Here is an 18408-nt window from a genome sequence, read left to right on the forward strand (position 1 = left end):
CTTAACAGGAGCGACATCACAATTCAGTGCACTTCTACAGATTTAGTGTTTCTGCCCTGCTAGTGCTGACATGAGTGTCTTTTTCCAGTATGTTTGGCAATGTATACAGTTTCAGTAAATTAGTTATTTGTTAATGTGTTGCATTTTCTTACCTAAAGATCATGTTGCTCTTTGCTCCCCAGTATCACACATGCCTATATAACATTTTTGCTTTTCCTGAAGTGGTTTACATGAACTTTCCCCTTGGGAGAGCCCTGAAGGAAACCTCTATCTGTACCAGCAAATCTATGACTTCCTGAGGTCCAGTCTTTCCTCTTACACCAAGGTACAAAACTGATACTAGTTTTTATAAGCCTTTACAGGTAAAGTGGGATGGTTTTTGGTCACTTATTCTTACATTTTTTTTTTTTTTTCAAATCTTTAAAAGTGCATAGGGGTATGTTTTATTCAATTTGTTTTAAGTATTTGTATGTAGTCTTTAGATTACAAGTCAACATTTGTTTCAGGGTGCATCAATGATTAGTTTGCAATCCATACTTGCCAGTACTGCCCTCCAATTTTATTATAAACTACTGTTTCTCGCTCAATAAGCATTAAAAAAAAACCCTGTAAGACAAAGGCATAATGAGCTAGTATGCACTAGCTCATTATGAAATACCTTAGATTGAAGCTGTTGCAGCGGCCCCGCATACTGCTGTGACCAGCGACATGTCTCCCGGAGTTCTTGTAGGGTTTGCAGGCTCTGGCGCTGTGATTGGTCGGAGCCATAATGATGTCACTCCCACACGTGCCGCCGGTCACGGCACAGCTGCTGAAGAAACGGTGCGAGCGGGCCGTTTCTTCAGTGTGCATGGGCTGATGAGGTGGCGCAAGCTTATATGGTAAATATCTCCTAAACTGTGCAAGTTTAGGAGATAGTTACAGTACCTATAGGTAAGCCTTATTATAGGCTTACCTGGAGGTACAAGTGGTGTAACTAGGTTTACAACCATTTTAAAGTGATTGTTAATTTTTATTTTTTTCCTATAAAAATAATAAAAAAACGTTATACTTACCTGCTTTGTTGCAGAGGATTTGCACAGAGCAGCCTGGATTCTCGTCTTCTCGGGTCCTTCTGTGACCCTGGTCCCTCCTGTTCAGTGCCCCCACAGCAAGCAGCCTGAGTCACAGCTCCCTGTGGCCATTCAGACACAGAGCCCCAACCCGGCCCTGCCCCCTCTCTCCCCTGATTGGCTAGCTGACTTCGAGAGCAGCAGTATCCAATGGTGCCACTGCTGTGTCTCGGTCAATAAGGAAGGAGAATCTTGGACGGCTGAGACATGTGGACAACACTGGACAGAGGAACCTCAGATAAGTGTTAGGGGGCTGAGGAGGGCTGCAGCACACAAAAGGCATTTTATCTTAATGCATAAAGATTAAAAACCTTCTGCCTTTACAACCCTTTAAGGGACACAGGAAGTCAAAACCCTTTGGATTATACTGCTGCCTACAGTAGGCCTGAACATTGGCAAACAAAAAATAAATAAAACTGCAGGTCAGCCCATATTCTCTCCTTCACAGCAGCCCTTTTGTTTCTCCACTTACTCAAGTTTAACATTCAATCCTCGCTCCCAATTCACCTGCAAAGGATAACACTCCAAGCCTGACAATTCTTCCTTGGTATGAAGGTGCACCTCCAGAGTGGGAGTATGCCTTTTTGACCTTTCCAAATGCTTGCAGTCCAAATGCTTGTGAGCAGAAGGGGTGTCATAGCGTTAGAAACTCAAGTTTTGTCCCCTGCCCCCTCCTCGTTTTCTGACTTCAACTTTCCTGTGTCTCTGCACAGATTAACAGATCTTATCGGGCCCTCTCAAATCTTCTGGATCAGAGGGTCCTTTTCCTAGTTCCTGTGGTAGAATGCTTACAGGGGTTTTACTCTTACCTGTTCACTGTTCCCAAAGCCAAAGAGCTAATTCACAGCATTTTTTATCTTAAGGCTTGGTTCCCTACTCCATGGGATCTAAATCTGGTTCTCTTTGCACTTCAGAAACCACTGTTTGACTGTTTAAACCATTAAAGACATTGCTTTCTCTCTTCTTTTACCCACAATGTTTTTTTTTTTTTGTTTGTTTGTTTTTTGAGCGGGAGGAGTTTCTGAATTGGATACCTTATCTTTCAAAGAGCATTTGTTGGGCACAAGGTGATGTTTAGGCCCAGGACCTGTGGATGTGTTTCAAGCTGTGGAAGTCTCTTTCTAGCCATTGCGTCTTTCAGAAGACTGAATCACATTTTGTCATCCCAGATGGACCACAGAAGGGTGCCCATCATCTTGTTCCATCATGTCTAAGTGGCTAAAACAGACATCATTTAAGCTAATGGTCTTAAGAATTGGCTTCCTGTTGAGGCTTACTGTACATTAATACTCTGGTGCCCACCCTGCAGTCTTTTTGGCAATTTTTGTTGAGGCCTCTGGGCCCCTACAGACACTAACCTGTGTTTTCCTATTGCCCCATTATAGCAGTGATTTTTATCAGTCTCATGTATTATGTCTCCAATTAATGACAGTCCCCTGAAGCATGTCCCCTGTCTCTGGCCATCTCTTTCTTGTATCATGTTGGCAGTCTGATCATCTCTTGTACCATGTCTGCAGACTCTTATCCTCTTGTGTTTTTAATGTCAGCCATCTCTGAATGTCTTTTGTATCATGTCTGTAGTTTCTGACTATAACGTGTACTATGTCTACAGTCACTGAGCATCTCTTGTATCCTTTCCACAGTCTCTGATCACCTTCTGTTTTATGTCCAGTCTCTGACCATTTCCTGTATCATGCCATTAGTCTTTGACTAAATCCTCTTGTGTGCCTGCTGTCCACTGACACTGAATACTCATTGAATATTGAATGTGTGGCCGTTTTGTGATGTCGAGGCCCTTCATATCATGAAAGTTGACCACTACTGCTCTACTAGATCTGCAAGAGCTTTTTGGCAACAAAAAAATGGTTCCCAGATTTGTAAGGCTGCTACCTTGTCTTCTGTTTTTATATTCTCTAAGTTCAACAAGAGCTGTTTTTGGATGTCTTCTGTCCCTCAATGGAGTCCAGTAAGCGACACAGACCTAACCCGTCTGTTTATGATCATGCTCTTGGCACTAGTTTTCTACAAAACTGAGGCATGTTGGTAATAGCAGGTATTATACTTCTACAGTACCTGACCGCGAGAATGTGTTTCCATCCCAATCTCATTGCGCTGGTTCTCGGCGACAGGGCACTGTACATCTCGCGTTGGCTGCAATAGGAAAATGTCTGCGGCCCCCCCACCCCAAAGCACCTTGTCCCCATGTTGATGAGGACAAGGGCCTCTTTCCGATAACCCTGGCTGTTGGTTGTGGGGGTCTGATCAGAATCTGGGAGCCCCCTTTAATAAGGGGGCCCCCTGATCCTGGCCTCCCACCCTATATGAATGAGTATCGTACCCCTACCCATTCACCTGGGGGGAAAAGTGTCAATTAAAAAAAATACACTATACAGGTTTAAATGTATTTATTAGGCAGTTCCGGGGGTCTTCTTCCGACTCCTTCGTGTTCTCCGGCATCTTCTCCCACTCTCCGGTTCTTCTCCGCTTTCTCCGGTTCTTCTCCGCTCTCTCCGGTTCTTCTCTGCGTTCTCCAGACTCTTCTCCCGGTCTCTGGTTCTTCTCCCGCTCTCCGGTTCTTTTACCGGGCTACTCCGCTGTCTTCTTCCAGCTCTTTTACTAGCGGTCACCGGGTGATGTCACACGGTGACCCCTACCCCTTATGACGGTGACCCCACCCCAAGCCTATATAACTCGTCGCGCACCTCGCACACGGTATTACAGCGGGAGAGAGCATTGTGTCAACATAGGAAGAAAAGAGGGAAAAAGGTCACAGAACACCGGGCCACCACTAGTAAAAGAGCTAGAAGAAGATAGCTGATGAGCCCAGAAGAAGAACAAGAGAGCGGAGAAGAACCGCAGAGCGGGAGAAGAGGCCCGAGGGCACGAGATATTGAGACTTTATTGAGACTTTTCCCCAGGTGAATGGGTAGGGGTACGATACCCCATACTCATTCACATAGGGTGGGGGGCCAGGATCTGGGGCCCCCTTATTAAAGGGGGCTCCTGGATTTTGATAAGCCCCCTGCTCGCAGACCCTGACAACCAACAGCCAAGATTGTCGGGAAGAGGCCCTTGTCCTCATCAACATGGGGACAAAGTGCTTTGGGGTGGGGGGGCCGCAGGGTGCCCCCCTTCTCCGAAGCACCCACCCCCCATGTTGAGGGCATGCGGCCTGGTATGGTTCGGGGGGGGGCACTAGCTCGTCCCCACACCCTTTCCTGACTGGCCGGGCTGCATGCTCGCATAAGGGTCTGGTATGGACTGTGGGGGGACCCCCATGCCATTTTATAAAATCCATACCAGACCTAAGGGCCTGGTATGCTCCTGGAGGGGAACCCATGCCGGTTTTATTAGAGAGGCGACATTGTCACTTCTTTCTCATGCTCGCGGCAATAGGAAAATGTGACATTTTCCTATTGCAGCCAGCGCGAGATGTACAGTGCCCTGTCGCCGAGAACCAGCGCAATGGGATTGAGGACATGTGGTCTGGTACGGTTTGGGGGGGAGGCGCTCGCTCGTTTCCTGACTGGCCGGGCTGCATGCTCGGATAAGGGTCTGGTATGGATTTTGGGAGGACCCCTACGCCATTTTACCGACGTAGGGGGTTCCCCTTAAAATCCATTCCAGACCTGAGGGCCTGGTATGCTCATGGAGGGAGAACCCATGCCGATTTTTTTATTGGCGTGGAGTTCTCCCTCAAGATTCATACCAAACACAGTGCCTGGTATTGGCGGGGATCCAAGTCCGATCCCCGAACCAGTATGAACCCGGGCCTCAATGTCAGCAATGCTTGTTGCTCATTGGGAAAGGAAAAAACACATTTTTCCTTTACCGATGCGAGCCAGCTCGGCGCTGGCTCCCACGACGGGGCTTGCAGGGTGTCAGTCTCGCTGATAAAAGCTGCGAGATTGACACAATATCGCGGTCACCTACTGTAGTTTGCTACTACTGTTTTTTTGTTTGCCGGTGTACAATCTTCTTGTAGGTGACAGTATAACTCAAAGACCTCCCTCCTCCTGTGATCTTCAATGGACTCCAAGAAAAGTATTTTACAGTAAGTACAAAAATCTCAAATTTCACTTTTTTCATCATCGCTTTTTTTTTTTTTTTTGCATCTTAGCATCACTGCTCTCCTCTACTCTCTGAAAGCCACTTCCTGTCGCCGTGAACTAGTTCCAGCATTGGCTTTACATTGATGCTTTGGACCGGTTTTCTGATAGTGAAAATGGTGGACCATACCTGAACAATGTGCGTCGATACTGTCACTTGTACTCTGCATTAGGAGTGCACTTGACAGGGTGACAAAACTAGTGCACAGTTGACTGGAACTGAGAGTTGTCACCCTATAACAGGAAGTGCATGAACAAAGACTTTCATGGCAGGATCACCATGCATTTTTTAATGAAAGCTGCAGATTTAAAAACATTGAAAATAACCTTTGAAATTACAGTAATGCCTTGTACACGCGGCCAGACTTTTTGACAGCAAAGGTCCGATGGGTTCATACGTGTGTGGGCTTCATTGGACCTTTGCTGTCAAAATCAGACGGACTTTAGATTTAGAACATGTTTCAAATCTTTCCGACAGACTCGAGTCCAGTCAAAAAATCAGTTCATCTGTATGCTAGTCCGATGGACGAAAACCGATGATAGGGCAGCTATTGGCTACTGGCTATGAACTTCCTTATTCTCGTCCGGTCGTACATCATCAGGGTCTAATCCGTTGGACTTTGGTGTGATTGTGTGTGGCCAAGTCCGTTCGTTCGGAAAGTCAGTCGGAACACCTCTGAAAGTCCGTTGGAAAGACCGTCGTACCTAGTCTGCCGGAAATTCAGGTCGTGTGTATACGCCATTAAGTTTTAGGGCCCTTTCACACCAGAAACTGCGTTTACTACATGTAGCTTGAAAGTTTAGTAATTGTGTTTTAGATCTTCTTTAACTCTTCCTCACTCTATCCAAAACTAAACTAAAAAAAAGTCTCCTTTAAGTCCGGCCTGTTAGACTGTCACGCTGTAAGGATGACCTGCTGCCTCAACTTGTACAATGAGACATTATAGTTTAACATCCCTAAGTCAGGAAGTTAATCAGCTGACTTGGAAGTTATCCACATTTGTTGCACAAGACCATACAGGAAGAAATTCTTATCTTATATGAGGGACTTCTGATTCATGAATTAAGGGTTCTCTTGACTACTCAGCAGAAGTACATCCTGCAAAGTATAAGCAAAGCCTCTCTAAAAGGAGAGAAGACTTCTGGGTAAATGACAGTATTCCTAATGCCGCGTACACACTATCAAACAATCCGGTGGAAAAGTCCGGCAAACTCAAGTCCGCCGGACAATCCTCCCGTGTGTAGCCTCCGGCTGACTTTTTTTATCCAAAAGTACGGCGGACTTAGAAAGTAGTTTTGCACTCCAATCTTGCCGCCGGACTTGAATTTCGGCGGACAATCCGGCCGTGTGTATGCCAGTCCGCCATACTTTTGAAATGAACAGACTTTTCCCACCCGGAGAAAAGTCCGCTCATTTTGAGCACGTCTCCAGGTAGGTGGGGCCCGCGAAGGATGCGTCGCTGGCCCCGCCACCTGGTATGGAATTAAAGGGGAACCCCAACGCCGAAAAAATCGTCGTGGGGGTCCCCCCAGGTCCACATCAGACCCTTGTCCGTGCACGCTATCCGGCCGGCCAGGAAGGGGGGGGAAGCGAGCGCGCCCCCCCCCCCCCTCCTGAGCTGTACCAGGCCGCGTGCCCTCAACATGGGGGGGTGCCTTGGGGAAGGGGGGGCCACGCGGCCTGGTACGGCACCCCAAAGCACCTTGTCCCCATGTTGATGAGGACAAGGGCTTCTTCCCGACAACCCTGGCCGTTGGTTGTCGGGGTCTGCGGGCAAGGGGCTTATCGGAATCCGGGAGCCCCCTTTCATAAGGGAGCCCCCGGATATCGACCCCCCCACCCTATGTGAATGAGTATGGAGTACAGTCTACCCATTCACCTGTAAAAAAAAAAACACAACACACAAGGGTTAAAATAGTTTATTGCACATCTCCAGGGGTCTTCCGTCTTCGGGGGTCTTCTCGCCGGACTCCTCCGCTATCTTCTTCTAGCTCTTTTGCTAGCGGAGGAGCCCGGCTTTCTTCCTCGCTGCCGCCCTCTTCTTCCGACTTCGGGGGTCTTGTCCCCCTCTTCGGTTCTTCTTTCCGGGCCACCGCGCCTTCTTCTAGCTCTTTCTGTCGCCGCTTTCGCCGTCTTCTGTTCAGATGTTGCCTCGTCGCATCCTCCGCTCACAATGACTGGGACACGGGGCGCGGCGACTTATATAGGGACATCACCGGATGATGTCCCCGCCTATTATGATGTCACAGCCTGGACCTGCTGATCGGTTCTGGCGAATGAAAATGCTTCCCCTGTCTGTAAGTTTAAACACAGACAGGGGAAGTGATGTCATCTCCCTCTCTGGTGTTCTTTTCTATTCCAGAGAGAGGAGAGAGAACATCTTACCGAGAGTTGCACAAGACTAACACCAACAAACGTAGGTACACTTGTCACCCCCTGATCGCACCCCAGTTAACCCCTCCACTCCCTGTCACCGATTGCAGTTTTCAGATTTTTCACTGATCACTGCATTGGTGTCACTTGGGACGCTAATTAGTGTTAAGGCAATTAGTAGTAGGCCCCATTAGGTCTAGGATACCCCCCTAATAAATGTTTAACCCCTTGATTGCCTCCCCCCAGTTAACCCTTTCACCCTTTGTCTCAGTGTCACTAATAGATCTTTTTTCTGATCGCCGTATTAGTGTCACAAGTAACGCTATTTAGCCAGTTAATTGATTAGTTTCACCATCAGGTTTTTATAGTGTCAGGTACCCCCATATATTAATAAAGGTTTTAACCCCCCTGATTGCCCCCTAGTTAACCCTTTCACCAGTGATCACCATATTAGTGTCACAGGAGATGCTGGTTAGTTTGTTTTTTTTATAGCGTCAGGGCACCTGCCATATATTACCTAATAATAAAGGTTTGTACTGTGCACAAGAGCCCTGTTGTCACACTTGAATCTCCCATTTTCCCATGACTATTTGGGTACAAAAAGACCTGCTAATAAAAATACATTTCCTATTTGTTAACAAATAGAATAGGCAATTTATTATGATTAGATCAATCCAGAAAACACTTTCACCACTCTGAAAATCATTTCTGAGCTCTATCCAGTGTTCACAAAAACACAAAAACAGTGGTGTGCTGTGGTAGTAGACTGTCATCTCAGTCTTAAATATCTCACTGAAGATGTTGCTTCATTCCAAAATTCTGCAGCTAGGAAGTTTGAGATGCTCTTAAGCCACATACACGTGACCGGATTTTTCGACAGACAACTGGACCGGACTTTGCAGCTGAGGTCCACCGGACTTTCAAACGAACGGACTTGGCCACACACGATCACTCCAAACGTCCGACGGATTCGAACGTGATGGCGTAGAAAAAGCTAGCTCATAGCCAATAGCTGGCTAGCGTCAGTTTTAGTCCGTCGGACTAGCACACAGACGACTGGATTTTTCGACCGGACTCAAGTCCATTGGAAAGATTTGAAGCAAGTTTTATTTCTAGGTCCGCCGGACTTTTGGGAAGAAAAAATCCACTGGAGCCCACACACGATCGAATTGTCTGACGGATTTCAGTCCGCCGGACCAAGTCCTTCGAAAAGTCTGGTCGCGTGTACGCAGCATTAAAGGCTCTCTTTGCTCTAATGCCCCATACACACTATTAGATTTTCTGCTGAGTTTTTCCTTCAGGTTAACCAAAACCATGTAGTACAAGGGCCTGCCTTATTGCATACACATTGAAATGCCTAAGGTTTGTCCTCCATATTATATGGTTTTGGTAAATCTGAGCAGAAAAACTGATATTGTGTGTGGGGCTTTACAGGCCAAGCTCTGCAACTAACTATTGCTGCAATTTTTGTCTATCAAACTGCAGCTAACTGGACTAGGGCAATGGACAATCAACACGATCTGATATTCCAGGACTGTACTTTACATGCGGAATTACCTTCTGCCCTGCCCTTTTGTGTGGATTCCTTTAGAACAAGTTATGACACAAATCTGCAGAATGGCTTTTAATTTCAATTCATATGTGTAGAACCTTGTGGCTCAAACCCTGGTCAGCTGAAGCTGCTTGTAAAACTCTTTTGAAGAAGAATGCCTCTTTGGTGAAGCACTCGAGAATGTAATCAAAGATCTCACCGGAGAAAAGATTCTTCTTTCACAGCGGAATGTTCTAACATCCCTTTCCTTCTAAGCCTAAGTTCAGCCTTTTCTTACAGTGCAGGACTTGGCCCACCAAGTCTTCCCAATGAAGCAACCCTCATTTTGAAAACTGGGAGAATGTCTATTACAGTTTGCCATCTCTAGGTCACAGATTTCCCTGATCTAGGGGTTCAGTCAGTTTCAAAGGGGTGCCATATAGAGTTCAAATCTGTACCCCCTCTCATTGCTTTCTTCTCTCAAATCAATAAAAATCTACCCAAGGAGTCAAATTTTCAGAATGCCCTGAACCCTCTTGTCCAGGAGAGTACCTGTGCCAATACCTGTAGAGGAACCAAAACCAAACAGGCATTCATCCTATCGTGGACTTAAAATCCATAAACAAATGTCTTCAAATTCAAAAATTTTACATGAAATCCCCAAGGTCAGTCATTGCCTGTCTGAGACAGGAGGAATAATTGGCATCTGCAGCCATCCAAGATGCCTACCTGCATATTCCCATTTATCCATGGGTAATAAATAAATCCAAAAATCTGCTCTCCAGCCCTCTATGTCTCAAATCTCATGCTCGGGACTAAGAGACTCCCCTCTGTAAGATTCTCCATGGGAGTTCTGGGTCTCATGGTGACCTCCTCTGAGGCTGTTCCGTTCACCCTATTTCATTTGAGATCCCTCCAACACATCATCTTGTTGCCATATAACAGCTTGCTTGGTGCTTGGTGCCCAGCCCTAACAATGGGGAAGTTCTTTCTGCCACATCACTGAAAACTAAGCTTCCCATCAACATCCTATATCTGAGTTACAACGGGGCAGCAGAAGTCATGCAGCCTTGAAGGAAACAAACCAGATAATTTCATGGATGGATAAACACTGTCCAGTGATAACAGTTCTTAATATCCCAGGGGACAACTGTCCCTGCCTGGACAAAGGGGAATGGACCATTCACTCCGACATCTCCAACCTGATATGTCAGAGATGAAGGACCCCAGGCGTGCATATTATAGCCTCCAGATTCAACAAGTTACCGCTGTTTGTGGCCTGGACTAAGGATTATCTGGAACTTGCATGGGGTGCTTTGATAATCTACCCCATCCTGCTTCTCCATCACTGGTTTTAAGGACATGACCGTTTTAGCTCAGATGTAAAGGAGCAGAGGGGTCTCTGAGTCTGGCATTGATAGTTTACTAAAAGCAAGAAAAGCTACTTCCAGAAAAATGTACTGTCACTGTCAGGATGCACCCGCCAGCAGACAGTTTTGTCTCCTCAGAAGACCCCTGAGGCGCAGAAATATGTGCATTCCTGTTGCACATAGAAACTGGGCTATGGCGCATAGAAGTGCACGTGCGCAAACTGGAGTGCAAACAGAAGCCGTTACGCAACCCGCGTGTGCTTCGGCTCTTGCGCGCGCGCGCTGGCGCCAAGTGAATCTTTGAGTTCAGCCAGTATCCAGCCCGGTGCTGCTTTGTCGTCAGCTTCTGTGTATCCTGTCTCTTGAGAACCTGTATCCTGATCCCTGTTATCCATCCGGCTAGTTTTGACTACACCTTGAACTCGGCCTGTACCGACCTCGGCTTGTCCTGTGACCAATCTCCTGTCTTCTCCCTGGCACCTGCACCGTTTATCCAGCTTGACCTGGCTTGCTTCCTGACTGCGATCCTGCCTGAACCCAGTATCCGATTCTGCCAGCCTTGTACGTCCCTGCCTGCCTGACCTTGCTACTTGTCGCTGTCATCTGCACCTGCTGCCCACCTGTTGGTCTTTTGCTGTAGCTTTCCTGTGTCTTCACCAGTACTACTGGGACTAGCTGCCCTGCTGCCACCAAAGACTCCTTAGCGCTTGTGCTACTCTGCACTTCGGCGCTTCTGTTTACTCTATTGGGGCCCTGAGTCAGAGTGGTAAGGGAGGCCTTGCTCGTCCATACAGGCTCTTCTATCAGGTACGTCATAGTCACATCTGGAAATATTTTTTGCCTAGTGACACAGGCACTTCAATCCCAGAAATTGCTCTGTGCCTCGTATCTTACGCAATCAATCAGGACTTGGCCCTAAATACTCAAAGGACAGGTTTTAGCCTTGTCTATTCTCTTTTTTAAAAACCTTCAGTCTAATTTTCCCTTGTCAAAGCCTTTATTCAAGGTGTATCTTGGATCTAGTTCGCCTCTTACAGCACCTGGTGCCTATTGACGTGCACCTAAAAGTGGCATCAGACAGGACAAGCCAGATTTGCAGCTGTGAGAAACAGCTAGGTCACTATGTGTTATATGTGAGTACATATTTGCACTATCCTGAGTGCACCAAACTTGTGGGTGTGTGTTTTTTTTTTTTTTTAAATAAAGCTTTCAGAACAGTTTTACACTAAGTGCTGTTTATGCTTCCTTCTATGCATTGAATAATTGATGGGAGTGTGTTTGTTTCTATACGACCCCAGCTGAATACAAATGCACACCAAGCTTTTCAGATATTTGTAAAAAAAAAAGTTGAAAACCATTTTACTTTCCTTCCACTTCACAAATATGTGCTACTTTGTGTTGGTCTATCACAAAAAAATCCCCAATACAATACATTTACTTTTTGGTTGCAAAATGACAAAATGTGAAAATTTTCACTGTATGAGTATCACGTAATGATGGTTGTTATTGTATATGTATGGGAGACAATGTTGAAGCACTCTGTGGTTTACATGTGACATGTAAACGCAAAGGGATCTCGATCTTAGACAAAGCAACAGCTTCTGTCAGGAAGACGAACTTCCTCTTTGTTCTACACTCAGGACCTTGCAAGGGACATCCTGCTTCCAAGTCCGCCATGGTTAAATGGATAAGACAACTTATTACCAGAGTTTCTGTGTTACTCTGCTTGTAGGGTTATAGGGGGATGCACAGGTGGTCCTCAAAAGCTTGCCAGTGTCTAATCGCCTGTAAGTACAAGGCTAAAATCCAGGGTCTATGAATATTCAGCCGGTGTCCTGTACTGAATTTCAATATTTGAAATGTACAGGTAAGTCAAAGTGCTTTTTTGCTTTTTTTTTCTTCTTCTAAGGTTTATATATATGGTGTGCGTTTTCCTCTTCCAGATGTCTGCCCCACAGTTCGATTATGAGACAATGTTCTTGAGATGTACCGAGTCCTTTGACGATGAAGATGACCTGTGAACACATTGAAATCCATCTTTTCAGCACTTACACCGACAGAAACAAGAATAGTCAAAATGGCCACCATCTTCCCGGTTTAATTAAAGTCTGCAGGCCATTTTTTGTGCCAAAGCCATGTCACAGATTTCCAACAAAAATGTTTTCCATCTGGCTAACTCTTAGAGCAGACAGATATTAAGTTATTCTGTGTGCAGAATGGCTGTCTGTTGAACACAGCTAACAATCGATATTTAATTTTAAACTTGATGGGTTACAGTGTAAAGCCTGCTAAATTTTATATATTTTTAGCTGTAGCCATGTTAGAGCGTTTTTAGCTGGTTTAATCTTTATTCTCAGATATCACAGGGAAACCAGATTTAAGGCATTTCATGTCCTTAAGGAGTTTCTTCAGCCCACAAAAGTCTAAGTGCCTTAACAATGTCACATGATCCATGTAAATTGCCTGCTGCTGCCAACAACCAAAATGCTTTTCTCCACTTTTCTCTAGACTGGTTTCCTGGGGTTTGGCATCCTCTTCAGTGCAGGGGACAAAATTAAACCCAGTTTTTTTTTTTTTTTCAATTTAAAGTGTACATATAACAAAAACTTTTTTTTTTAGGTTTGAATAGAATAGAGAAGGGCTTAACACTCCAGTTAATTTATTTTTTGTGCTGTCTGTCTCTTTAACTTCCTGTCCCGGAGACGCAGCAGGAAGTAAAGGGAAATATTATTGGAGCAGGGAAATGATCCCCTCGTACACATTTTTGTCCCTATGTGAAGATTCATCGTCTATTCCTGTTCTGGTGACTGCTCCATCACCAGGACAAACTGAGAGGGTGAATATTCCCAACAGGGACACAGTAATAAAAACATGACAGGAGGTCTAACTCTTCCAAACGCCATCCAAAATCCAAGTTTTGGGTCTGCATACACCTTTTGAGGCCCTTAACTATCTTTTGGAGCAGAAATTATATTTCTGAGAAGCTCAAACCAACTTTACTGTTTCAGCAAAATAAGGGACACTCCACCCAGCACCTGACATCTGTCGCCCCCTGCTGGAATAAAGTTGGTTTTAGCTTTTTGGAAGTAGCAGAGTGCGACTTTGTTACATTGAGCTTGCTTTGTGTGGGAGGAAATGGATCCTGACCAGAATTGTTCTTGTCTTAAGTTATGTATATCTATTTATATTAGAAATGTAGAGGAAAGTTTTAATACATTTTGTTTGACAAAAGAAAAAAAAGTATTTATAAGACTATAAAAAACAGATGTTTTAATTTATTTATTAAGACATGCGGCGTATTTAAAATATTAAAAAAGTCCTTCTTCATTAGTGCTTTTACTATGAGGAAAGAAAGGCATTTCTAAACTGCTGTGCAGAACTGTTTCCTTGAAGTTCAATTAAAGTGTTCACCTTCTGGATATAAGGTGTGTTTTGTGTATAACGACTAATGCTCTATTTTTTTGTAATGTGGAGTTTTTTCTGCAAGACCTGTTACAGTGCATTTCCCAAAGAAAGCCATACAAAATAAGGTCCTTTCTATTAAAAGCCCAAAAGGTTGGCTTTCTTGATGTGATCATTGGATGGCATTTATGAAAGAGGGGAACTTTTACAAACCTTGAAAGTATGCAGTAAATTCCTAACATTGCACAGCATGGATTCATCCACTTGGTTGTAAAAAACACTGTGTTTATATCAGTACAGAGTCTTATGGATCTGAATGCAGCAGTCGTGTGTGTGTATATATGTGTGTGTATATATATATATATATATATATATATATATATATATATATATATATATATATATATATATATATGATGGGCCCATGCCCACAGCTGCATTGTGCTTAGTAAGTAATATTATTATTTAAGGTACTTATATAACGCTGTCACTTTATGCAGCACTTTACATATACATTGAACATTCACATCAGTCCCTACCCTCAAGGAGCTTACAATCTAATGTCCTTAACTCACATTCATATACTAGGGCCAATTTAGACAGAAGCCAATTAACCTACCAGCATGTCTTTGGAGTGTGGGAGGAAAGCGGAGTACCCAGAGGAAACTCACACAGGGAGAACATGCAAACTCCAGGCAGGTAGTGTCATGGTTGGGATTCAACCTTTTTTACTGCAAAAGTGCTAATACCACTGTGCCGCCCAATCTTGTCCTGTGCGAAAGCGTCACTAAATCAACATAATAAAAAACTATCAATAAATGGTGTATTACAAGCTGTTCATACTCTCTCAGTCACTATGAGATCCGGTTTGTGTATTTTGCAAAAAAACTGGTTGATCCTACTGCTCTCAGTCTCCCCCTTCTGTTCATGTGCCCAATTTAGCTAGGGATTTTGCAGATGTGGTGGCAACTCTGCACATGCTCAGTTTTCAGTGAGTTTCTATGCTGTGAATTTCCTCCCTATCATATCTGAGCAGACCATGTGACTATAGAGTCACACATGTGGGTGTATACACAGTGGTAAATGACAGCCCACTAGCCACTATGTTATTTCCGCAAAATAATAAAGGCTTGGTTTCAAATATATATATATATGTATTTGGATGACAGTTTATTGATATTATTTATTTTTACTATGTAAAGGCTGTTTTTTTTATTTATTTTGAACATGTAGAGGATTAGAAGCTCCTCCTGCTTATGTTTCCTTCAGACAGGCTGGGAAAGAGCTGGGTCATGTGACAGCTGTATATCGTTTAGGAAAAAGGTACTTAGATTTTTTTTTAAATTAAAATAATTACAGTGGCATCATCAAAATACAGAAATAAAAGGGACAATGGAAGTTAAACAGTGTATGTTTAGTATAACTTTAAACTTTATAACTGCACAAAATCAAAGTAAAAAATTCTGTATCCCTGTGTAAATTACACACGGAAACACAGGTTGAATTGAAAACTGTGCTAGAGAAATGGAAATAGTATTTTAACCAGTTGCCGACCAGGCCATTGCCAAACTACGGTTACAGCGGAGAGCTGCACAATTAATCCTTAAAAAATCGTGATCTCGATTCAACCCCCCTGACGATCTCTATTGCAGAGTTTGCTGATTTTTTCATATAACAAGTGGAGAGACTTATCTGCTCACTCAGCTGTCAAAAGAAAACATCCGGGCAGTCTGCCAAGTTTTTAACATGACACATTGTAACTAACTCTTACTTCTTAGATCAAAGGGATGCACTTCTGTAAAGAAAAAATCCAGGCAGTCTGCCAAGTTTTTTTACTGTAAATGCAGGAAGTTTTACCACTTAAAGTCTAAATCTTTTTCTGACACTTGTTTCTTAAGTTAAAATCAAAATTTTTTGCTAGAAAATTACTTGGAACCTCCAAACATATATATTTTAGCAGAAACCCTAGGAAATAAAATATCAATTGCTGCAATATTTTATGTCACACTGCATTTGCCCAGCGGTCTTTCAAATGCATTTTTTTGGGGGGAAAAAAAATACACTTCGAAAAAAAACAATGAAAAGAAATTAAAGTTAGCCCAATTTTTTTTTTTTTTTTTATGTGAAAGATGATGTTACGCTGCGAGAATCGTGATCTGTCTTCTAAGCCAAGAAATTGTGATTCTCATTTTAGCCAGAATCATGCAGCTCTACTACAGCATGGTTAGATAACTCTGTGAGGTGGTCAAATGACATCCTCCCAGAATCGCGATCTGGGGCATGCACCCAGCAATGTCCGTCACCATCAGGTCCTCAGGACATGTCACAAAACGGGGTAACGGCCAATGACAGCGGCTGTTTACCACGTTATCGCCCCGTCTAATAATGGAGCAGTCAGTTGTCAACAGATGGCAACATGTCCAGTTCAGCTCCTCCCTTTGTCACGCCGATCGGTACAGTGTGCGAGGAGAGGAAGGAGCCGGATGCAGTAGCGCTGTGGGCTGGATCTGAAGTGCCCACAGCGCTGATCTCTGCCCATCTATTCTCCATCCATGGCTCATTCATGGCTTATCCATGCTACATGTGTGCTCATCTGTGCCTCATCCATGCCACATCAGTGATCATCCATGCTGAATCATTAATCATCCATGCCACATCAGTGCTCATCCTTGCCACATCAGTGCTCATTCGTGCCACATTCATGCCACATCAGTTCTCACCCATGCCATGTCAGTGCCCATCAGTGTCTCACAAAAGTGAAATAGGTAGTCAAATTAGATGTGTAATGTATGCTCCTAGAACACCTGATGGTGCTCCCTGCATGTTGGACATTTGTATGTGGCCTGGCTGTGTAAAAGTCTCACATGTGGTATCGCCATACTCAGGAGGAGAAGCAGAAAATATTTTGGGGTGTCATTTTCGGTATGTACATGCTATTTGTTAGAAATATCTTAGACATGGACAACTTTGTGTAAAAAAAAAGAAAAGCTTATTTTCTTTCCACGTTTTCCAAAATGTGGAAAGAAATGACATGTTCAAAATGCTCATTATGCCTCAGAATATACGTTGGGGTGTTTGCTTTACAAAATGGAGTCATTTTTGGGCATTTCCATTGTCATGGTGCTCAAGGACCTTTAGAAGTGTAAGATGTAGTCAATAAAATAAATGTGTAGTTTAAGCCCCTAGAACACCTGGAGGTGCTTCCTGCATGTTGGGCCTCTGTATGTGGCCAGGCTGTGTAGAAGTATCTCACATGTGGTATCGCCATACTCAGGAGGAGGAGCATATTGTAATTTGTGGCATGCATATGTGTATGAGAAATAACTTGTTATTAAGACAATTTTGGGAAGAAAACATCTTCATTTTGCAAAGAATTGTGGGAAAAACTCACCATGCCTTATACTAAATACTTGGAATGTCTACTTTCCAAAAAGGGGTATTTGTAGTTTCCTAAATTTCAGTACATCAGGTGTGATCAGTTTTCAGAGATTGGCACCATAGTTTGTAGACTTTATAACTTTCACAATAACCAAATTATAAACACTGATTTTGTTTTTTGTTTTTTTACCAAAGATATGTAGCAGTATAAATTTTGGCCAAAAAAATTACTAGTTTGCAAAATTTTACAACCGAAATTAAGAAAAATATTTTTTGTTACAAAATTTTTGGTCTGTTTTCATTTATAGAGCAAAAAATAAAAAACCCACTGGTGATTAAATACCACCACAAGAAAGCTATTTGTGTGGGAAAAAAAGGACCAAAAATGTATATGGGTATAGTGTTGCATGACTGAGTAATTGTCATTTAAAATTTGAGAGCACTGAAAGCTTAAAATTGGCCTGGTTAGGAAAGGGGTTTAAGTGGCCAGTGGGCAAGTGGTTAAAAATGTGAATGCTTTATGGACAGTTACACATGTAAAAAGCAGCAGTTTATGGACCATTATTTTTTATTTATTTTTTTAAGCTGGACCTTTCTGCCATTGAGTGGATTTAGTATTGTATTATGCCCATATGTGTGTGCAAGAGCCTAAAAAAAAAATCAAGTAGACATCCTTGAGTTCCAATCTAGTGACTTTTCCTCGTCTGCTGCAGGCAAGAAGAAACATTTCCTCCATCTCCTCTTAGTGATCAATCTGCAATGTAGCTGTGTAACAAGTTACAAGGTGAGAGGCTGCAGCAGGGGCTGATCTGTGCTAGATATTTATTAATAAAGCTACTAAAGAACTATGCAGGCACCAACATCCACATGATTATGTTATCCCTGAGCCATCACCTTAGCCCAGGAAGTAACACGGTGACCCTGGATGATGTCTACATTCTTCTGGAGTGAAAAGCAGATGAAGGAATTGTCTGGTGGAGTACTGTGATCTGTAACGTGCACACTGTATGCACATTACATGAAAAATATCTCTGACAGATTTGCTTTAGGCATTTTGCGGCTTTTTTTGAAGCTTGCCGAGCACGTTTCAGCTCCATTTTGCCAGTATTAAACATATCTTAAAGGACACTTG

At 43.5% G+C, this 18408-nt stretch overlaps 1 protein-coding gene across 3 annotated transcripts in view; it reads left to right on the top strand.

Moving 5' to 3' along the window:
• The window catches only part of STRA8 (stimulated by retinoic acid 8), a 66238-nt gene extending 52304 nt beyond the window's left edge, over positions 1-13934 (top strand). For all 3 annotated transcript variants that reach the window (XM_077469189.1, XM_077469190.1, XM_077469191.1), the window contains exons 7-8: positions 223-325; positions 12440-13934. In XM_077469189.1, the coding sequence (XP_077325315.1) occupies positions 223-325; positions 12440-12517 (181 nt within the window). In that variant the 3' untranslated portion in view covers positions 12518-13934. The remainder of the gene's footprint in view (positions 1-222; positions 326-12439) is intronic.
• Positions 13935-18408: the final 4474 nt, after the last annotated feature.

The sequence above is a fragment of the Lithobates pipiens genome, unplaced genomic scaffold (genome assembly GCF_037356315.1).
Source record: "Lithobates pipiens isolate NorthernLeopardFrog02 unplaced genomic scaffold, aLitPip1_a1.2 Scaffold_8, whole genome shotgun sequence".
Lineage (NCBI taxonomy): Eukaryota > Metazoa > Chordata > Amphibia > Anura > Ranidae > Lithobates > Lithobates pipiens.